This window comes from Phalaenopsis equestris, unplaced genomic scaffold (assembly GCF_001263595.1).
Source record: "Phalaenopsis equestris unplaced genomic scaffold, ASM126359v1 Scaffold233490, whole genome shotgun sequence".
NCBI classification, from domain to species: Eukaryota; Viridiplantae; Streptophyta; class Magnoliopsida; order Asparagales; family Orchidaceae; genus Phalaenopsis; species Phalaenopsis equestris.
This window is the reverse complement of record NW_018251434.1, coordinates 366297-390486: the sequence shown is the minus strand read 5'-3', so window position 1 is coordinate 390486 and position 24190 is coordinate 366297. Positions and strand designations below refer to the sequence as shown.

General features: G+C 38.3%; 1 protein-coding gene across 2 annotated transcripts in view; it reads left to right on the top strand.

The window, feature by feature from the left end:
- The window catches only part of LOC110038681 (guanine nucleotide-binding protein alpha-2 subunit), a 56906-nt gene continuing 32716 nt past the window's right edge, over nucleotides 1–24190 (top strand). The window contains exons 1-6 of one of the 2 annotated variants that reach the window (XM_020743576.1): nucleotides 1–318; nucleotides 9583–9762; nucleotides 9887–9959; nucleotides 17170–17207; nucleotides 17291–17380; nucleotides 17511–17588. In XM_020743576.1, the coding sequence (XP_020599235.1) occupies nucleotides 9700–9762; nucleotides 9887–9959; nucleotides 17170–17207; nucleotides 17291–17380; nucleotides 17511–17588 (342 nt within the window). In that variant the 5' untranslated portion in view covers nucleotides 1–318; nucleotides 9583–9699. Of the gene's footprint in view, nucleotides 344–9582; nucleotides 9763–9886; nucleotides 9960–17169; nucleotides 17208–17290; nucleotides 17381–17510; nucleotides 17589–24190 lie in introns of both variants that reach the window. The other variant, XM_020743575.1, reaches the window with a different exon arrangement.

Genomic DNA, 24190 nt, shown 5'->3' with positions numbered 1-24190 from the left:
GGCCCGCCTACACAACCGGCCTCCATTTTCCTCGCGCGACAGCCGCATCTCTTCTCGGGCTCGGTCCTGTTCGCGGATCCACGCCAGTATCACACTCTCCGGTACCCGCATCTTCGTTGGCGTCACTCCCCGAGAAGCCTCAGCCACCGGCTTCCTCTCCATCTCGCGCGAAGCCAACAGAGGGGAGGAAACCGCCTCAATTGACGCGCCTGGTCTTTTTTCTTTTCTTGTTTCGGCAGTGCCCTAAGGGCTCTCTTTTCTCTGCGCCGGCCACTTCCCTCTCCTCTGGTCATATCTTCCTGAAGTCGGCCATGCTTGGTGAGCAATGCGAGGATCAACACAAGTATGACTGGCTTACACCTAACCTTGTTAAGAAAAAAAGATACCTTATTACTTGATTTTCCCATTTTAAACATTGAAATAGTCCAAAACAAGCTCAAAGTAAATGTGATGTGTGGCATGGTTGTCTGGGACAACTGAACAAGTTTAGTCCAGGGCAAATTAAGGGCGGCCAGCTCTCTAGGGATAGGGATTCCTAGATATCTAGGACTATATATTTGTTTTCGTTGGTGTTTAGGACTCGTGTTTTTACTGTGATTTATTTCATGACCTTCGTCGACATCTCTTTTCCCTCTACGAGCCGTATGCGGTGTTTATCCTCCCTACACCTTTCCCCCAACCTTTCTCGCATGTTGCCACATCCCTTTCCTTTTTTCTTTGCTGTCGCCACCTTAAACAACACCTCCCACTGCTATTCTTGTTGCCCGTAGTTTGCCCCTTATTGCCAACCGCCTTCTCCATCGCTGTCAACACCTTCCAGCTTGCCAGTCGACCACCTTCCCGGAGGTCTAGACCCCTAGCCAACACCACCTCAATCCTAGATCCTACCCTAGTTCTAGTGTGTGCTGTTGTTTTGTTGTAATTTAAAATTTTGAAGCCAGTAATAATATTTGTTTTCCCTTCGATATTTGTTAAATTTTAGTATCATTTGATATCCAAGCTAACCCAATGCTAGTTTCATCCTGGGGTGTCCTAAACCCACAAAGCCATAATCAAATCTTCCTAACCCTAATCCTCCTTTCTTATTTTTAAATCAGCAAGCCCACTTTTTTTTTTCTGCACCCTAAATAAGTCTCGTAGAACCTCATTCACCTTTCAAACCTAAACCTTAGCCACGCCACCGTGAAGGCAAGTGTCAGAAGCTGATAGGGAACTTACAATGAAAGAGATGCAACGAGAAATCTATCAATTTTAGCAAAGACTTGTTGAAATTGAGGAAATGATCCATGGAGAGATCACCATCGATCGTGATAGTGAAATTTAAAGGAAAAGAGGAGAATCCAAATTCATTTTAGGGGATGATTCAAGTGAAGATGAGTATAGGCCATGGTGCTTTGGGATTCAATATCAAAGGAATTGAGGGATGGATTGTTTTGGAGGACATGGAGATATGAAGGTAAATGTAGACTTACTAGAATTCAATGTGAGAATGAATCTGAATGATTTCATGAAGTGATTATAAACTTTTGAGAGAATTTTTTAGTATAAGGAAGTGACAGTTGATAGGAGTGTAAAACTTGTTAGCATATGACTGAAGAACAGTGTTTGGTGGGAGAATTTGAAAAGAGGAATGTAGAGAGAAGGTAAGAACAAGATCACTTCTTGGGCGAAGATGAAGAAGGAGATATAAAGAAAGTATCTACCCCACACTACCGTTAGGAAATATTCTCGAGGCTACATCACTTACATCAGGGAGCGTTGTCAGTAGAGGAGAATACAACAAAGTTTGAGTAACTCATGCTAAAATATGAGTTAAGGGAGTCAAAGAAGAACACCACAACTATGTATTTGGGAGGTCTGCAGTCAGCTATCAGCCATGTTGTTCAAGTGTAACCTTACTGGTCATTGAGTGATGTTCAAACATTGACCCTAAAGACGGAGAAACAATAGAACTAGATCCGGACCCCGCCATCAGTCAGACAATCACCCATAATAGGAGTTAGTAGTATTACACCTGAGGAAGGTGTGAAAACTATCCAAAAAGATGATTGACCTGATCAGAATGGGAAGAAGCCTGAGAGGAGTACATCCAACAAAGCAGCTGCAAGGAAGGGTTTCCAATGTCATGGGTATGAACACTTCATCTCCAATTACTCTACAACCATAATTTTCTCTTTCACCGAGCAAGGAGTTGTAGAAGAAGTGGACAGTGATGCCGGAGACAAAAGATAGTGAGGAGGTGCAGTGCCCACTTCTAGCTAATGATGGCGAGATGCTTGTAATTTGACAAATCCTTTTGTTTGATGCTACAAGAAATCAACAATGACTTTGCCACAATATCTTTTATACCCATTACACTGTGAAGGAAAATGTGTGCAGCCTTATCAATCTCATTACTCAATGACATTCTCAGTCAAATTCTATTACTTGGTTGAAGAAAGGGAATAGGGTTAGCATTGACAGGAATGCTTAATAGAGTTTTCTATTGGGGACCAACTGCATGAGAAAGAGTGGTGTGATCCTGTACCCATAGATTTCTGTCACATATTGTTGGGGGGATCGTGGTAGTTTGATCATAATACTCAGTTTAAGGGGTCAAGAATGCTTACTCATTCATTGAAAATGGGAAGTGCATTTTTCTCCTACCTTCTACGAAGTCCAATGTAATAATTTTCTTGCCACGAGAGTGACACTAGTGGGATAAATTTTGGTGATGTTAGAGGGTAGTGAGATAAAAAAGCTAATATTAGGCACGGGGGAGCCACTACGAAAAGTGTTTTAGGAAATCCTGACCAATATCTCACCACTAGGGTTACCACCATTAAGGAAGGTTCAATCTATTTTCACTTTAGAGAGGAATGAGTCAACTGTGAGCTATTTTTGGAGGACTCTGCGGAGTACACTTGACACAATTTCAGTTAAGTTCAACAATATATCCACATATGGTTGAAGATATAGAAATGGTTACTCGTAATTCGGGAAGCCTTCTCTGGCATTTTACATGACTTTGCATCCGATATTGAGATTCAAATGCTTATAAAAACTTAGTCAAAGGTCCTTAATATCGGGAGATAACAAAATTTTTGTTACATTCATTGCGACCGACCTAACTCCATATGGTCAAACAGAAGTTTTGACCAGTGAGGACATCTGGGACTTCTAAACCGGTTTGGTCCAAGAGAAATTGAGGGTCGGTCAGCTCTCTAAGCTTAGGGATTGTCTTTCAATTGGAGTGAGACCCACTTTTAGTTGTCTAGGACTATATATTTGCTTTTATTGGTGTTTAAGGTTAGTTTTTGTATTGTGATTTGTTTCGGATTAGCCATCAACATCTCTTTGTCATCTATAGGCTATTTTCTAGGGTTTCAAGTGGTTCTCTGATTGTATCTTTATCTATATGTGGTGTTTATCCTTCCTAAACCTTTCACCCAACCTTTCCCACACGTTCCCACATCCCTTTCCATGTTTTCCTTGTTTTCACCACCCTTAATAGCACCTCCCACCATAGTTCTTGTTGCTTGTCGCTTTCCCCTCCCTGTTGCCGCCTCTCCCATTTGATACCAGAACTAGTTAGGAAAATACAAAGCAAACTTATATTAATATTAAAATAGGGTTGCATCATGACTCGAACGGAAATAACGGCACAAACCATGGAATGACACAAGCAAGCACTTCTAAACTTATTCCACTGGTGGTCGACTAGAGGGATAGAGATGATTGAGAGGAACGACGACGGTCATGGGAGGTGAGTGGCAGCGAAAGGATGGTGCATGACTGTAGGAACAACATGTACATGGTCGACAACTGAAGTGAGGTTGTGAGGAGGAGCTTGAAAGAAGTTATGAAGGCGGGTCAACACTAATAACCTATGGGAAGGGGAAACAGTTGGGTGTCGGGGTGACAGAGGGAGAGTTTGGTGGCTGAAGAGTGGGGAGGAGAATGTTTGGGGAAGGTAGAAGACATATTATAATCACCATCTTGGAGAGGTACAACCAAAACACCACCACCTCTTTGGATACAACACATAAAGGGGAAAGAAACCCACACAGGAGATCTGAAATGAAACACACCAAGAACTATCTCCCTACATATCTAGGATAACAATTTACAGGCTCCCCCTATATAGAGGATGCTTCTATATAAAGGAAGAGAGTGGGAAGCATAGATAAATCTAGAGAGCACTCCCTAGAGTAGCCGATTTGCGATGCCTTAAGTCAGATCACAATAGTTTGTGATCTTCACTGCTATCCTTCCCTCATTCGCGCGACATTTGCCGCAATCGCATTCCCTCACGAGGATTTGTGAACTCCCGCTCCCCATTCTGTGTCACTCTCGCTTCTACAATGCCAAGCGGGTTGGCCCCATGGTTCGAAGCTCCCAAATCGCAATGTTCAACACCTCGAACCGGGTGCTGATTTAGCGCACGTAATCGGCCGCTGTTAGCGCCTGTATCTGTCTCCTGGGGTTGGGGTAGCTTCGACTTTATATTCAAAGTTTTCTTTTCGTAGCCAGCGACCCTTGCATCTCACTAACGACTGCACCGTCTCTCGGGGTATCTGAATGTCTTTCTTAACTTGTTAGTAAATGTCCATGTCGATCTGTCCTTCTATAGTTGTGTACCACACCTATGTTGGTGAATATTTTCAAAGTAATCTATGATCTGTTCAATAGTGTGTGTAGTAATCAGAATCTTCATGCACGACGGTGCTGCTAGTATGACATCGACCTGACATATCTTTGGTCATATTTGTATTGTTTCGGGGGCGGGTGGCTCGGTACTCTCGTCTGGTGACATCACTAAAAATTGTTCTACTGACACTTTTTTGCTAAAAGGGATCCTGTGATCTCGAGTTCTGTTGAAGGAAGGAGGGTGATGCGCTTTCCTTTCCTGGTGAAATAATACATGTTTCTATATCCGTCGTGCTGAGTCCTTCGATCAAATTGCCACGATCTTCCCAACAGAAGGTGACAGACATCCATGGGAACCATGTCATACTATACCTGGTCTTGTAGCCGGGCCTCCGATCGAAACTACCAAGCATTTTCAATCAATATTGACCCGATTCTCTTTCTTTAGCCATAATAGTGAATATGGCTGGGAATGCTTCTGAGTCTCAAACCCAATTTTGCTACTATTCGTGTTGATTATGCGTTCTTACTCCTTTTGTTGTCGATGATTAGTAGATGATTAAACTGCATACTTTTCTGTTCACTGTGCAGCGGGTGTAGAATATGTTGTGGTGAAGCCACTGTGGATCCACCGTGTCCTTGGTTTGCTGAATCCGTCGAATTACGAGTGCTTCTTCGTCTGGTGGGAGTTGATGCACCTCACTATGTTCCTTAACTTTCTCCTTATTTCTTTTACGACACCTTGATCTGTGAGTGTGATTGCCCTGTTCGTGGGGCAGCTGAAGGGTAGCCGACCGGTACCATGTTGGAGGAGCTACCCTTCTCATGTTTTTTCCTGCTTTGTTCTGTGGTGTCATTCCCTTGTTCACGCTTGTCTATGTCTCCCGAGTTATCCTAATCGGTCATGATAACTGTAGGTGAGAGCCTACCTGAAGGTTGCTACTTAAAAGATGATTATTGTCGGCTCTGCTTCTGTTGCCTTTCCATCTTCTAGGCTAATGTTTGGATATCCCTTAGCGTCCAGTATGAATGCAACTGTACCACATTGTTGATGATGGGTTTTAGACCCCCGAGATATCTTGCTATCATATGTTTTTCTGGCTCCGTCAGTTCGCGTTTCAGCTGTAAGTGGTTGAATTGGGCCGTGATCTCTTCAACTGAAAGATCTCTCAACTGCAAATTGTTGAGTTTCATAAACATATTCTGGTAATAGTGGGGTGGGAGATACTTTTTCTGCATTACCTTTTTCATCTTTTCTCACCTAGTGATCTTTTTATTGCCTTCCCTCTTCTCCGCTTCTGCACATTTTCCCACTATAGGGATGCACACTTCTTCAGCCTAATAGGGGCTAGCTTGACCCTTTTATCATCTGGTACATCTTTACCTTCAAAAATAAGTTTGTCGGACTGTAGACAGTCGATAAATGCATCGGGATCCATACCTCCTTAAAGTTATGAAAGATCCATCTTGAGGCCAAAGTTCAGCTGACCTCCATACGGAGTCTCTTCTCTCTGTTTCCTTAGACATTGGATACCAAAATGATGTGGCCAATATTCCTCGTCACTGAGTTCTTCGCTGTGGAACAAATTCATCTCGTCCCTGTTATCTCTTCGACTCTCTCGATCACAGACGAAGGTAACCTCTTCTTGGTTTCTATCGTCCAGTTTTACCAGTCTCCGTTGTAGACGATGAATTTTTCACATACTCTTTTCCCGGATCGAGTCCGGTGCACCTCTTTGCGACAACATGGAGAGGGTTGGAAATTGAAAAGAAAAAAATTGGTGGAGGTGAATTGGGTAGGGCCGAATGTTGGGAATCCCTAGGATATTACTAGGGTTGGACTAGATCTGATACCAAATGATATCGAAACTGGTTGGGAAAACACAAAACAAACTTTTATTAATATTAAAATAGGGTTATACCATGATTACAAAAAATTACAACACAAAACATGGAACAACATGAGCAAATGCTTCTAAACATATTTCAATGGGTGTTGAAGGTCGACTAGAGGGATAGAGATGTTAAGAGAAATGACGACAGTCACGAGACGCGGATGGTAGTGAGAGGATGGTGCGAAACTGTAGGGACAACAAGTGGGAAAGGGTTGTAAGTGGTCGGCAGCCATAGTGGGGTTGTTAGGAGGAGCTTCAAAGGAGTTAGAAAGGGTGGTCAACAGTAATAACATGTGGAAAGGGGAAATGGCTAGGTGTCGGGGTGACAGAGGGAGAGTTTAGCGACTGAAGAGTGTGGAGGAGAAGGTTTGGGGAAGGTAAAAGAGAGAATATAATCACCACCTTGGATATGATATAGCCGAAACACCACCGCCTCAGATGCAACCCAGAAAGGGGAAAGAGACTCCACACAAAATCTAATACGAAACTCACCAATAATTGACTCCCTACATACCTAGGACAATAATTATAGGCTCCCTCTGGACGGAGGATGCTTCTACATGAAGGAAGAGAGTGGGAAGCCTAAAGAAATCCATAGAGCACTCTTTAGAGCAGCTGATTTGTGATGCCCCAAGTTAGATTGTGATAGTTCGTGATCCCCGCTATGATCCTTCCCACCTTTGCGTGAGATCTCCCGCAATCGCGTTCTCTCGCGAGGATTCGAACTTTCTCTCCCCCTACTATGTTTCTCTCGCTTCTGCAATGCCAAGTGGGCTGTTCCCGAGGTTCAAAACGACCAAAACGGGCATTGTTCAACGCCCATAATCGGGCGTTGTTAGCGTCCGTATCACCATCACTGCTGTCGTCTTTCAACTTGCTAGTCAACCCCCTTATCACCTTCTCAAGGTCCAAACCCAACACCACCTTCATACTAGATCCTACCTTAGTTCGAGTGTGTTATTGTTTTGTTGCAATTTCATATTTCTTTGTTGTTTTGTTGTAATTTCAAAGTTTTAAATCAGTAATAATATTTGTTTTCTTTTGGATGTTTGTTAAATTCTGATATCAAATTGTCACTATTATTCATCTTCTTCATCCCGCCTTTGATCCCAACCATAGAGCCATTGCAATCTTGTTCCAATGCAATATATTTCTATCATTGCATCACCTTGCAATCTTGTTCCAATGCAATATATTTCTATAGTTTCATCACTGACCCTCAAAAATCATCACTAATGCAAGCATCTTCTGTCTTCATCTTTTAAAATTATTGAAATCACCTTATTCTTCACATTATTGTTTGTAGAGATTTTCCTAAGAAATCTTCTCCTTTGCGCCTCAGTTACCACTAAAGCCATCTTACCTTACTCATCCTTTTGGTTAGTATGTTGCGTAATAGGCTTCTTATAAAAGTTTATGTAAGGTTTTAAAAATTTCATTTTTAGAAATACCATGTAGTATAGATTATAATCTTGGGATTAATTATTTATTTTAGTTATAATGGTTGAATTAGATTAATCATGAGTTGCGCCAATTTAAAATTGTCACTAATGCTAGCATCTTCTCTATATTCATCCTTCAAAATTATTAAAATCACCTTATTCTTCACATTGTTGTTTGTAGAGATTTTCCTAAGAAATTTTCTCCTTTGCATCTCTTTACCACTAAAGCCATTTTCACCTACTCACCCTTTTGTTTGGTATTTTGCGTAGTATGTTTCTATAAATGTTTATTTAAGGTTTTAACAACTTCATTACTAGAAACAATATGTAGTATAGATTATAATCATGGGATAAATTACTTATTATAGTTATAATGGTTGAATTAGATTAATCATGAGTTGCCTCAATTGAAAATTGTCCTTTTTGTGAGGCTGTTTTACTTTATGTTTGTTATGAATTTTATTCATAAAAATATTGATAGATTGTCAGTTAAACATTTGACCTTCATAAAAATATTTAAGATTGCATCTGACATGACGCATTATATTGTTAGCTTTGTCTTGTAAATTGATGCTAGCATAAATATCCTTAAAATGAATTCCGAAATGGCAAAATTTTGGTTACATGTAGTGCTGTCAAAAAAAGAGGAATTGATGTTAGTAATTGATTTATATTATTTATTTTTAAATAAGAGGAATTGAATTTTTATAAAACAAACGGTTCAAATTTTCTTTTTAATAGTAGTATAAATGTGAGGTTTTTTTTTTCTTACAAAAAGGATGGCAGTATTACTTGTTATAATTGCATTTTTTGTTTGCATATCTTTTCGAAAAATTTCCTCGCTTAAAAATTGTCATTATGCATTGTTGCGCACGTTATATTAATGTCAAATGAGCCTAAAGTGGTGATGTTAGGATTTGTTTCTGAACTAATTTTGAGCTGCTTCTACCCTCCACAAAATCGGCTTGAAGAAATATAATCTAATCTTGTGCCAAGGCAGGCTTAATATGTAGCTCGATTTAATCTCTATTCAGGCTCGATACATTCATTCCAAGCTCTTTCAAACATCTTCAGTATTCTTAAATTCTTGAAGAAAAATTGCTCATTATTTACTCATATGATTCCTCTTAGTATTTAATATTTCATTGAAATGACCTGTTTACCAAACTATCCAAATATTTTCCATGACACTCCGAATCCTATAATGCTGTGTGGATCTAAAGCTTATGTTTATAACTATTTCTTAATTCATTTTATTTGCTCTTCTAAGAATTTTCTCTTTTAGGTCGTCAAAAATACCCTTTTTCGTATTTCACTGAGGTTTTTCAGTTTTAGTAACTTAACATCTTGTTTATACCTTTTCAAATGTGATCTGAAGCTTCTAGTTCTTTTTTCTTTAATTGAACGATTTATTATTAAAGCTATACAAGGAGATGATAACCACTGCTGATATTATAACTTCTTACTATCATGATTTTTCTTTTGAGAGTTTCAAACTTTAATTCTTTCTTTGTAGTTTTTGTTTTTGCTGGTTTAATCACCATAACTGCCGATTCTATAATCATAGCTTCTTACTCTTGCTATCACTACAAGGAATTTTGTGATTTCTATTGCAGATGGTTACTGCTTGTTACTTTGGCGTCCTTACGACATGGAATTACACTTTATAAAGTCCCCTTGAATTACACTAGTACAGTTAGTTGTCTTCCCTACTTTCTGTTGTTTTAGAAGGCATGGGATCACTCTGTTGCAGGCAAAGTTCTTTTAACGATGTCGATGCTGAAGAAAATGCTCGGGTATGTTTCTTGATTATGAGGATTCTATAGGCAGGGTATACACTGTTAATGTGTTGAAATTGCTTTAGAATTGATACAAACCTAGTCATGATTTCTCATCTGATCCATCTCTTACCATCTTCAGGCTGCAGAAATAGAGAGACGGATCGCCCAGGAAACAAAAGCTGAGCAACACATACACAAACTTTTGCTTCTTGGTATACTTAAGATAAATTTGCCGTTTGCACATTAAGTGGACCTACATTTACAACTCTTCTTTAAAATTTATTTTAGAGAATAGATTACCTATTTAAAAAACAAACAAACAAACAAAGTTGATGCCATGATGTATATCTTAGATTATAGAACTTTCCTGATTGCTTGTAAATTTCACTTAGGGTGTTATGATCTCGCCCAGTAAGCTTGCAGTGTCAAGGCATGAATAGACAGTCGGATAAATGGTTGACTTATTATATCATGACAATCTAAAATCATTTTTTTTACCATTTGCATAAAACTTCCAATATCACCAAAGAGCCACAAAACCATAAGTTTACATTCAGCATGTGAATATTCACATGTATATGTTGAAACAAGACAATTAGTAAATGGAAATTGAAATAAAACTATCTAAACCTTTCCATACAAATAATAAAACTATACAATTAACTCACTTGATATTCAGCCAAAAAGCCGAGAATTATAATTCATTAGCTAATTCATGCTTATAGTAAATAAGACAGATTTTCTTTGACGGAGGCATCAAAAGGGACGTGGGATCATGTCTTTGCATGTGTGTGCGGGAGTCTTCCGTACTCTAGTTGTTTGGATCGAACCAATTCAGACCAGACCTGGGAGAGCCGACCAAATCTTCCACGATGATTTGGCACTTCCTTTCCATAGAGGGACCCAATCCTAGTTATCTAGGGTTTATATATTAGCTTTTCTTGTTTTAGGTTTTTCATTTTTGGTGTGCTTTCTGTTGGGATAGCCGTTAGTAGCTCAGGGTTTCCCTTTGAGGTTTGTCTAACGATTGAGTGGTGCTCCGGCTGTATCTCGCTCCCGAGATGGTGACTATATATAAGGTTCGAGTGGTCTCCTGCTGTATCTTGCTTCGAGGTGTTGATTTATCCTTCCCCCATCATTCTCTGCTGCAGCCGCCTTAGAATAACACTTGCTGTTTTTTCCTGCAGTTCCCCCCAATTCCAGCCTCCTCCCTCCCTTCCCAGCCTAGCTGCCACCCAGCATAGCCACCTCAACCCTTCCACAACCTTCCTACATCACTTCCAATCGCTGTTCTTTGCTGCTGCCATCCGGAAAACAACTAACATGCTGTTTTCTTGCTATCCAACTATCCATCATCGCAGCTGCAGTCACACCACTTCTTTGCTATTCTATCGCTGTCCAGACATCTTACATCCCAGGCGCAGCCCCGTGACTCCTACCATTTGCTGTTTGGCTGCTCTTCCAGTCGCCCACATGCCCTATCATACCTCATCCACCTCTCAGAAATCTTACCTACTGTAACTGCGGCCCTCCAACACCTAAAATTACCCATTCCAGCCCACCTAGCGGATCTTCACCACCCCTGAATTAACATCTAGTTGAGTTTGTGTGTCTTGTCTGCTATTTCCCTTTTCAACATGTTTGTTATAATTTCCTATTTGCTTTCAACAATGATGTCTTGCTTTTTCATTGTTGTTTGGTTAATTCTTGTATTATTTAGTATTAGAGCTTATCTAACCTTAGTCTTATTCTATGGTTGTCAAGAATCCCCCTCGATACAAAATCCTTACCTTTGCTGATTTTTCAAAACAACCACTAAAAAATTTTCTTCCCTACCCTATATCATTTCTCTTTTACCTCTCCCACCCCCTCAAACCCAAACCCCAACTACGCAACCAAAGATACAATTGCCAGAGGCCTCATTTGGAGGAAATGCTACAATGTAGTTTATCAAAAATCCGTAAAGAGATGAGCCTTCAATAGAGGATGTGTGGTGAGAAATCCTTCAACTACAACTTCTCCTTCGAGAGGAGGCAATTCAGAAGGGTCACCCACAACAATAATGGTGAATTACCTGATCGAAAGAATGCAGTAAAGCCCTTCCCTTAGGTAGATCCAGAGATGTAAAACTTTTATCCAGAAGAGTTGGCCTGAATATCAGAGTATCTTGAAGTAAAAGTGGATTTATTATATTTTAACGACCACTTAAATCCGGATAAAGTCATTGAGTAGCTCTAAGTCCGTGGAATGTATCTTTGAGTACCAGGACGCCACATTAGATATAATGATGAACTTAGCTACAAACAAGTTAAAGAAGAGCACATCTTAGTGGTGGAAGAATTTGAAGATTTTCCAACAAAGAGAAGAGAAGATTAAAATTATTGTTTGGTTTAAGATGAAATGAGAAATGCAATAACAATACCTACTAGTTCTGTATTGACAAGATGTTCAATTCCTAACTTCAAAAGGGGAGAGACGTTATCGTCGTATGACCGCCACATCTTACAAACAGAGTTTAACTATGATAGCAAGCAACAAGAGTATACCGACTGAACATCCAAGCAGACCTTGTCTGAGGAGATACTAGTTTAAAGTGGAGAACAGGTGGAACCAATCCACATTTTCATATTCATCCTAGCTAAGAATTATTTCCCGTGCCACAAATTTGGGCGTATTGAATCAGAGTACCCAATTAGATCAAGGAACAATTGAAGAAATGAGCAGTGTTACAATATACCCTAAATAAGGCGATGACACAAAGGAGAAGTATATCCAAAAAACACATTTCAAGATGAGCCAATGGGATAAACTCCAACAAAATTAACATTAGTGGTTCAAGATGATCCCAAAGTTCGAGGAACTAACATAAAAAACTTGATAATTCCATTTAAGGGAATTTCATTTTTTTAATATATAGTTTACTTCCCGAGTTGCTCTTATCGAGGGAGGTCCAAAATGTGAGAGATGACTCTTTTGCGCCATCCCTGGAAGATTATATGGAGTCATTTTGGGTATTAAAAAAAAATTAAGTAGTGTAGCCATCGATAAATGGTTAGAGTGTAGCCATCGATAAATGGTTAGACATGATGGATGAACCTAAGTGTTGGAAATTGCCTTAGAATTTTTTTGGTAAAGAATATCCCGTTGTGAGATCCATGTTCTTTCAGAAAAGAAGAAACCTCTCCTGAGTGCTTATACTTCAGTGTGGTCCAACCCACCATAGATCTCATTCTAGAGTTGATTTCTCTTGACAGACTTGTTTATCAGATGCATTAAGCCAAGCGCGAGAAGTGGAAGAAGGTTACAAGATCAAGATCATGAGAGTTGCTTTGCGGGAATCTACTACTATATGCAGCTTCAGCTCAGGTTGTGTAAAATAAGGATGAATACTTATTCTATCAGGATGTGCTTTGGAATGACTTGTAGGAGTGAGTGATTATAAAGTTATCGTAGCTCCACCACCTTTAACTTGGTCGATTAGACACTACTCTACGAGGAGTTAGAAGCTTCGAGAGGTCGAAACTCCCCAGCCCCGGGAGACTGACGAGGGCGTCAAAAAGGATGTGCGATCACATCTTTGCATGCAGGATTAGAATCTTCTATGCTCCAAAAGTCTGAACCGAATCGATGCAAGCCTGGGAGAGTCAACCGAATCTTCCACAATGGTTTGGCCCCTCCTTTCCACAGAGAGACTCAGTCGTAGTCATCTTGGATTTATATATTTAGTTTTCATGTTTTAGGTTTTTCAGTTTTTGTGTGCTTTATATCAGGGCAGTCGTTGACGTCTCAAATTTTCAAGTTGAGGGTTATATCTAGGAGGGTGGTGCTCCAACTGTATCTCCTTTTCAAGATGGTGATTTATTCTTCCTCCATTGTTCTTCTCCACTTCTTGTCCTTCCCTGCTGTAGCCGCCCCTAGAACAACTATTGCTATTTTCCTTGTAGTTCTCCCATTTCCAGCCGCTTCCCTCCCTTCCCAGCCTTGCTGCCACCCAACACAATCATTTCCACCCTTCCACAACCTTACAATCACTTCCAATCACTGTTCCTTGCTGCCGTCATTCAGAGAACTACAAACCTGCCGTCCAGTCGTCCAACATTGCTGTCGTAGCTTTACAACTTCTTCCCTTGCTATTCTACCACAGTCAACCATCCGATATCGCTGTTGCAACCCTGCGGCTCCTTTATTTTGTTGTTTTATTGTTCTTTTAGCTGCCCACATGCCCTACCACATCTCATCGACTTCTCAGAAACCTTGCATGTTGTAACTGCCACCCCCAACACCTCAAACTGCTAATTCCAACTCACCTAGCCGGCTTCCACCACCTCTAAATTGACCTCTAGTTGAGTTTGTGAGTCTATTATTATTTCCCATTTTAATGTGTTGGTTGTAATTTCTTAGATACTTTCAAAGACAATTAAAATAATTTTTGAGTAAAATTCAAGATCTCAAAATTTAGGATGTTCATGAAGAAGCAAATGTTATGTGGGATAAAGTAACAAATACTATTAAATATGTACCAAAAGATGTACTTAGAGAATCGAAAGAAAAAATTTCTATGAATAAAAATTGTTGGTGGCAGAATAATATTGTGCAAGAAAAAATAAAATGTAAGATATGTTATAAAAATTAGTTTAAATTTAAAACCTTAGGGAATTGGGAAAAATATCAAACGACTTGCAAAGATTCTAAAAGAACAATTTGTGACACTAAAAGTTCTGCTTTTAGTGTTTTTATAATAATTAGATATTAAGGAGGGTGAATATTTGTACAAACTTGCCAAACAAAGAGAGAATAAGATTAAAGATTTAACTCAAGTAAAGTGTATTAAAGATTAAAATCAAAAAGTGTTTTTTTAGAAAAAGATATTCAACATAGGCGAGTGAGTTATTTTGATAAACTTTTTAATGAAGTTTCTGAAAATACGATCGACTTTAGTGATCTTAATATCGTTAATAATAATAAAACGTTTCATTTTTACTATGGCATTAGTAAAAAAGAAGTTGATGAGGCTTTAAAGAAAACTAAGGGTGGAAAGTCTATAGGACCTGATGATATCTCAGTTGAAGTGTGTAAATATTTAGGAGATTTGAGAGTTTCTTGACTTACTGCACTCTTTAATATTATTTTAAAAACTAAAAAGATGCATGAGGAGTGGAAGAAAATTATTTTGGTCCCCATTTGTATGAATAAAGGGATGCACAAGAGTTTGCAAATTATAGAGAATTATAGAGAGAGTTTGCAAATTATAGAGGAATTAAATTGATGTTTCATACTTTAAAATTATGGGAGAGGGTAATTGAACATAGTTTAAAACGTATTACATAGATTTCTCAAAATCATTTTGAATTTATGGCGAGCAGGTCTACTATGAAAGCTATACATTTATTGAGAGGTTTGATGGAGAAGTTCAGAGATAATAAGAAAGATCTACATTTGATTTTTGTTGATTTAAAAAAAGCTTACGATAACATTCCAAGAGATATTTTTTGGGGAGTTCTTGAGAAGATAGGTGTTGATATGACTTATATTCATGTCATTAAAGATATGTATTTTAAAGTTGTTACTTATGTTGGAACTGTAGGAGGATTGACCCAATATTTTACTATTTCTATTGGATTACATCAGAGATCGACTTTAAGCCCATATATTTTTTCTTTCGTTATGGATAGTTTTATTGGACATTTATAGGAGGATGTACCTTGGTGTATGTTTTTTGCTGATGATATCTTTCTAGTGGATAAGACGTGAGAAAGTGTCCAGGGAAAACTTGAATTATGGAGGTTTACATTGGAGTCTAAAGACCTTCATTTGAGTAGAACTAAAGCTAAATGCATGGAATGTAATTTTAGTAGTAATAGCTCTAGTGACAGAAATGTAACTTCACTGATCAAATTATTAAAATGTGTGAACGATTTAGATCCCGGGTCTGTTATTCAAAGCGACGGTGATATGGATGGGGGTGTTAAACACAGAATTCAAGATTGAAGTGGAGGAAGTCTTCAGACCTTTTGTGTGATAGAAAAGTACCGCTTAGACTGAGAGGAAGTTCTTATAAGGAAGTGTTGTGAGATGAGAATGCTCCACAACGAGAATGCTAAGGTGGATGAGTTGCTTGAAGCTTAGAGCCAAAATACGATATGAATATATACGTGATAGGGTAGGTGTAGCTCCAGTGACGGAAAATATTAGAGAAAGTCGTCTTAAATGGTTTGTTCATATTAGACGTCGACCATCTGATGATCTGGTTAGGGGAGTAGTTGTTTTAGATTTGACTTATGTTAAGAAAGAAAGAGAAACGTCGACCATCTAATGATCCGATTAGGAGAGTAGATGTTTTAGATTCGACTTATGTTAAGAAAGACAGAGGTAGACCTAGGAAGACTTGGTCTTATTGTATAAAAAATGATCTTAGTTTATTAGAACTAAATGAAAATATGACACTAAATAGGACTCAATGGAGAAAAAAAAGACTCATGTAGCCGACCCCACGTAGTGGGATTATGGTTTTGTTGTTGTTGTTTTATGTATGTACATGTGCAAGTATGTGACACTATAATTCCAAAATATTACGAGCATTTTGATTAATTATTTCCAAAAAAGTTGCCAAGATGAGAATGATTAGGTGGATGAGTGGCTTTACACTTAGAGACAAAATGCGAAATGAATATTTCCGTGATAGGGTTGGTGTAGCTCCAGTGACGGACAAAATTAGAGAGAGTCGTCTTAGATGATTTAGTCACATTAAACGTTGACCATCTAATGATCCGATTAGGAGAGTAGATGTTTTAGATTCGACTTATGTTAAGAAAGACAGAGGTAGACCTAGGAAGACTTCGTCTTATTGTATAAAAAATGATCTTAATTTATTAGATTTAAATGAAAATATGACACTGAATAGGACTCAATAGAGAAAAAAGGACTCATGTAGCCGACCCCACACAGTGGGATTATGGTTTTGTTGTTGTTGTTGTATGTATGTACATGTGCAAGTATGTGACACTATAATTCCAAAATATTATGAGCATTTTGATTAATAATTTTCAAAAATGTGAATTCGGAGCATGCGTGCTTGACGTCATAAGGCTTAGAATTGACATGGCGCTTCTTTGATAAGTCACTTCCCCGTTCAACCAAATAATTGAAATGGACCAACCAAAGAAAACTTCCTCCCATGACCTACGTACGATTATATGTAAACAAAGAGCCCATTTTGTTTTCAATAGACATGAAAGAATTCCAAGTTACATGAAATTAGTTTTTGACGTCTTTTGGGCTTGGAACTTGTAAATTTTTTTCTTTCTTATGCTATCTATTATACTATCATTCTTTTTTGTTTTTTATATGAACTGATAATTTTCTTTGTTGACCCTTTAAAATATTGGTTATTAATGAATGTGGTAATCTTTTTGTTCTTTAAAGGAGCTGGAGAATCTGGAAAATCAACCATTTTTAAGCAGGTATGATTTTTTTTGGTGAATTATTTTTTTGCTGCGATGTAGTTATCCTGAAAGCCTCTTAAAGTTGCTTGATTACTGAGCAGATAAAACTTCTTTTCCAAACTGGCTTTGATGAGACAGAACTCAGAAGCTATATACCAGTTATACATGCCAATGTCTATCAGGCAATTAAAGTACGCAATACTGAAGGGTGTGTTTGTATTTTTCTCTTATTCAAATAAACAGGATTTTAGTGTCTCATGATGGAATAATTTAGAATCGATAATTCACTTAATCCCCTTGTCAAATCTGTCCAAAAAACAGGTACTGTATGATGGGTCGAAGGAGTTGGCCCAAAATGAAACGAACCCCTCAATTCATGCTGTATCTCTTGATAAAAAGGTTTGATTTGCACCCCCTTTTCTACAATATACTTTTTGATTTTGCATTAATTTCTCACTTGCATGTGGGTATGGTTTTATGGTCCAGGTGATGTCTGCTCAAATTACGTTCATGCTAATGCTGCCATGAACCTTTCAATTCACTTCAAGCCTTCAACATATAAATAAATAAATATTGAAAAGACAAAATTCATTGATATAAAAGAGGATACAAATGTTTTAGTGAGTGGGGACAAAGACTCCACTCACAAGGATTACAACTACACGTATTCCTAAAAAATATAACAAAAAGAAAATAACTCCTGATCATGGTGGGTGTGTTTGGTGGATGTACCGCTTCCTCTTCTCCTGGATCTAGGGTGGGAGTCCAACAACGTACTAAGAGGTGGGCTTTCGCCCGAAACTATGATACAATCATCCTGAAAATTATCGAGATATAATATTCCTTTTTTCTTCTTTCTAGATTTGTAAATCTACCAATCATTTACTAGAGGTAGTCCCGTATGAACAATAGGTAAATCTTCGATGGAGGTAAACTGCTGATCTGACTCAGCCTGCAACACACCTTGATCTTGACACTCCTCCAGAACTTGAGTACCCTCTTTTCTCGCAATAGGCGGTTCCAAACCACTCGGTCTAGCATCTGCTATAACAAAAGTTATAGCATTTGTGATATGATGAAGAACTGCATCAACAGTAGTAGGCGAAAACTGCTGGACCGGTTGGTGGGGAGTAGCCTTACGAGTCAAATCTTCATTCAACATTTCTGGAAGATTAATAGTGTTTGCTATATTTTCCTCCACATGGATGATGTTGTTAGGAGCTATTGATCTTAAATGTGGGTGAAGTATGAAGCATTTGACAGGTTTGTGCTCAAATATTGTACAGTGATTGCAGTAGTAGGGGCTTTGTTATGCAACAATTAACTGCCAATACCCATTGTGGGCAGTACCAAGCTATATTTCGTCCACATCAGGGAGGGTGATATTTCTTTCAACAAGAATTCTTGCAATCGAAGGCCTGGTAAGATTGAAGGTGGGTGTATCCAATTTCATAAGTCCCTCTAGTGCAGCTCCAATAGAATAAAGGACTTGGTGTTGAAGTAGTGCAACTTTAGGCCATGTAGTTTAAACCAGATTGAAACTATAGATGGTTTTTAACTAGGGTCAAAATCAGGAAACCACTTAAGCAGTTTCATATATTTTCTATCTATTGTCATAAACTTTTTAGAAAATATTTTGACATAGGCTTTGTTTGGCGCAGCTGCAGCTTTTCAACTTTTCAGCTGCAGCTACGCCGCCCCAGGAAGCTGCTGCGATGAAGTAGCTGCGGGGAAGTTGGTTATCTGTTTGGTGCAACTCTGTGAAACCAGCTGTCGGACAGCTGTTTATAGAAAAAAGACCATACTGTCATTGTTTGGTAAGACTGTTTAAAAGAAGAGTATAACAATCATATTTTTGGAACTTCAGTAGGCCCCCAAAGGTTATTATCTTTACTTATACTCATTGTCCTCATCTTACTTGGCCAATACTCCTCAAAACTGACATTAAATATGTCAACCTGTAAGCAAATCAAAATACCACCACAGTCAACTGAAAACTCAAAACCATTGATATCCTTCCAACACTCAAATTCACAATATAAAGATCAAAAACCCCAAAACCAGAAAAAAATGAGGGAAATTTACTGAGCACACAGTTCAAACGTGAAATATCAACAACAACAACGTGTAACAAATCTGTAATATGTAACAAACATGTACCATTCCATAACACTGTTCTAGCAAAAGACAATTGTAAAACAGACATAATGTAAAAGGTAAAGCCTTGGAGGAACAAATGCATTGACATCAATAACAAAATATTGCATTTAAATCAATCAAGTACCTTAAGAATCGCTCAAACTCAAAACCAAAAATGCAAAACTTTTTGAATAACTTAATTTTACAAGTATTTGGCGGAGATAACCATTGTACATTATTACAGTAAAATAAAACGGGAGAATCATTCTACAACCAAATAGGCTATATTAATTTTAAGCGTTGAATTAATATGCGTCGATTGCTAAAAAGCAAAAGAATGGGCAGAGTCATAGCTCATCAATAAGAATTGTGTTGGTTTTCAAATTTACTTGGAGCACATAAGCCTGAAGATGAGGATGTTTGAGCAGTTATGGAGCCTGAAAAATTGTATTTAACACAAGTTAAAAAACATTATTTGTGTATATAAGCAGAGAATGGAGCTCAGGTCTCAAAACAGACCATAACTATGCCAAAATAAAACAAACGGTATGCCTTAAGAGCTAAAAGGGATGCCTGAAGACATATATGGAAAAGTGATGAAGGAATTGTACAATCAGAAGCTCAGATTCATTTTAAGTTCATCAAGCAGCAAATCCAATAACAATTCCCTACAATTGTCTCATGGAATAAGAAGTTAACCTCAAACACAGGATATTAAGTACTAAACATTAAGTGTGAAATATGTGAGATATGTAAAATAAATATGTAAATACATATTTCATACCACATCAAAAATACCACTATTTTAACTTTTAAAAAGTGAATTATGTCTTCTCAAGTGGCATATATGTAGAAACTAAAGTTCAGATGTTAAATATGTAAATACATAGGAATTGAGTGGATTCTGCTAGTTACAAAAATACGGCACAAAGAACTAACAAACAGAAAACTTAGCACGACCTAAACAAGTTAATTATTCTTCATGCATTTGAATCCTTATTTGTAATCTTCATCGAATATCACAAGAAATAATATTGACAGTATATCACGCAAGATCCTTGAATTCCATCTAATCCAAACCAATCTTCGAAAGAAAGCTAACTAAAAGAAGATATCACAGGCATTGTTCCAATTGTAGAAGGACCAAACAATAATATACAACAACAACAACAAAGTCATAATCCCACTACGTGGGGTCGGCTACATGAATCCTTTTTCTCCATTGCGTCCTATTTAGGCTAATTGGCATGATATACCAAACAACAATATAAAAGCATCAATTTTGGCTAATTGGCATGATGAAGATCAAATCCTGCTTAAATGCTGCCCAAATCGTGTTACTACAAAGCTCCTAAGGCTTCTTCTATTGGAGTTCTGAAGATACAAAGAAGAAGAAGAAAATTTTCATTAAACATCAAATGGCAGAGGCAGTGATGCTCCAAGTACCTGAACATTGCCATGAGGATCTCTTTCCAAAAAAGCTGCTCCTGGATTGGTTGGGGAAGGAATTCAAACAGCATCATTTGAAGAGAAATTTGCCACCAAGAAATTTATGTCGTGCTTATCCATTTGGTGTTTAATCTAAAATCATCTTTTACTACTAATCTATCTGATAATAAATTACAGTTTGATTACCACTTGTACTAGTACTATAAGGGCACTAGGACATTGGTCTAGATCTAGGAAATGTAATCAATTGAGCATCTTTACTTGTACCTTGTTGTATACAGCAGAATAATAAAAATTGCAGATGCCCAACTAATTTTGTGGAACAAAAATTACTTATATTGTATAGCAATAGGACCACTTTCTCATCTTAAAGTCTCAATTTGTGTTCTGTAATTCAAGATTCACATCACATCCATTATTTCATGTTAGTATGTCCACACACAATAGTTCTTTTTTTAATCAAACTAAACAAAATGTATGATTTAGTCTTATAAACTAAAATTTCAATTCCAAACCCAAATGTTGAAGCCTGTAACCAATAACCACAGCTGCAAGCTTAATTTGTTAAGTATTTTACAATTCTAAGACCTTGCCAATGAAAGCTCTATACCATCAGCTTTTAAATCCTCCAATAATTTCAACTCATATCATTTTCAGTTTAGGACCTCTCTTTCTCTCCTAAGGTCATTAACTTACAATATTGTGGAGTTTACTACCTCTCTCTGTTGGTGTAAGGAAAGTTTCCACATAATTAAACAAATCAAATGAAAAAATTGTTGTCATGGAGATCAAATTTTCTTTATTTCATCAGGAAAACACATATGAATTTTGAATCAATTTTAATAAGATTAGACGTTAAAACAAGAAGGTGTAGCAAAATTATTCCTGTAAGAAGAAGGTGCAACTACAGTAAAAGATCAGACATTGCAAGGCAACTATCTAAATTTTGAATCAATTTTAATAAGATTAGACGTTAAAGCAAGTGTTTCACTAATTAGAATCGTAATCAACCTTTCTTTCCATCAAAAGCAGGGAGAGAATAAGCAATGCGAGAGTTTCGGGAAGGAAAACAAAATGATTTTGGGTACTAGCAACGGCACAGAGAGAGGAGAGAAGTGGAGAGGTGAGAAAAAAGAAAGGTAGAGGGAATTAAGCATGATGAAACCTCCTTCCTGGATTGCGATTACGTACCTGAAGTGAATTAAGCATGGTGAAACCTCTTGCTTCCTGAAGTGGAGAGATTAAAAACAAGAAAAGAAGGCGTAGAGGGTATTTTGGATTACGTATCTTCTGCATCCTGGATTCGTTGGTCGGGAAAGAAGCGCAGGGGCCGCGCGGTCGGGATCTCCACGCGATGGCGAGATGGCTCGACAACGCATGCTAGGGCAGAAACGAAGCAGGGGTAATTTGGATTATTAGCGAGTCGAAAGCTGGGGCCACGGGGTCGATCCCGCAGCCCGCTTTTCGCCCGCTTTTGTGTCGTTTGGCCGAGAAGTCGCGAGACAAACAAATACTGTTCGCGGTTTGGAGCCGCGCCGCTAGAAAAAAGCGGCCCCAACTTTAGATAATTGTATCATCACATGTCTCCCATAAAAGAAGACAACCTTTCAAAGTCCCAATAGTTTGAGATCTTCAAAAGCCTTTCGAACGATTTTCATTTTGGGATATATCGATTGGAACTTCCCAATGAGGGTGAATTTGAACTTGTTAACCAGGTTGAAAACTTCAACATCAGAGAAAATTAGAGCCAATTTGCCACTATTCCTATCCGTCTTCTTGATAAGGTTGCAGTCCTCCTGTCCTTCGAATGATTCATGATAAATATGAAGAAAAAATTGATCTGATGTCATAGAGCCAACCATATCCATAAAAGAAGTCTTCCAAGTGTTAAAATCGAAGTAGTCGGCGGTTGAGAATGAGCAGTAGCCATGAAACAAGGAGTTGAACAACGACAATCTACAGGGAATGAGTCTGGACTGCGAGTAACTCGCGTAAGTGCAGGGAAGACGGACGCGAGTGTAACAGGAGACGGGACGCAGAAGACAAGCCGGGTGTCGCAGGAGCGCGACCGTAGGAGACGCAACTAACAACGGAAGACGCACGACGAAGATGCGACGCCGCACGACGCATAAACCTCTTATTTTTCGAGCATAAAAAAGCCGAAAAGATGCGTGACGAAGAAGTTGACGTCGCACAGATAAAGCACAACAAAGAAGAGAAAACACGACGAAGAGCAAATTGACGAAGAGATACCAGTCAATTCTTGAACCTGAAGAAAATAAGAATTTAACTTTTCAATATATATATATATATATATATATATAATGGGAAGCCTGCACTTATTCTCACTGAGGTTGAAACTGGTACTCTATCGTCCTCTTGGTGTTTTGCTCTAGTAGGAAAATTCCTTTATGGTCTTCCAAAACTGGAGATCATTAGGAAAGAATTTGATGCTATGAAACTATTGGGCTGTTGGAACATTGATCTGCTAGATGGTCGACATATACTTATTCAGCCATCTCACAATGTCGATTACACGCATTTTCTCTCGAAAAATTATCAAGATCAACAATCGTTTTATGAAAATTTTGAAGTGGACTGTCGATTTTGATCCAAAAGAGGATTCCTCTATCATTTTAGTTTGGAAAAGTTTTCAGGATTAAAATCACATCTGTTCAACATGCAAATCCTCTACTCTTTATCAACTGCTTACGGTAAGCCTCTCAAAGTGGATAGTCCTACGTTTGCTGTCACCAGACTCTCTATGGCTTGTGTTAGTTGTGAGAGATATCACTCAACCAGCTCCAGATGAGATATGTATTGACACTATTCACAACGGGTATTGACAAAAGGTTAAGATAGAACCACATCCTCCTTATTGCTCTCATTGTAGTATGTTTGACCACAGTTTTATTATTTGTTATCGTTTGCATTCTCATCTAAGGCAGAATGTCGCTAAAGATCAGTCACCTACCATCATTGCTGAGAAGATCCAATCCAATCATCTTTCCAACATCACAGTTCCAGATGAAGAACACCTTAATATAAATACAAATCCAAATGTGGTGATACCACTTACTGTTATTGAAGAAAAAGACACACTTACATGTCCAGACACACGAGAGTGCTTCTTCGACCCGATAGAAGATCACATGGTACAACAAGTAGTTACTTCTAATGTTCAACAACCTAGACATATCCTGCACACTTTAGACCATTCTGCTGGTCAGACGTGCCAATCTTCGGATGAGGAATGACAGATATATATGAGTGTTGACCTCAATTTTCGTGAGGTCTAGTTTTTCTCGTAGGAGTTAGGATCTAGCCTTAGGGGTCTTCCTGCGACTATCTTAGAGCCTTAGAAGTGGTGCCCGCCTCGTTTTAGTTCGACCTATTTCCGTCCTCTTTTGGAG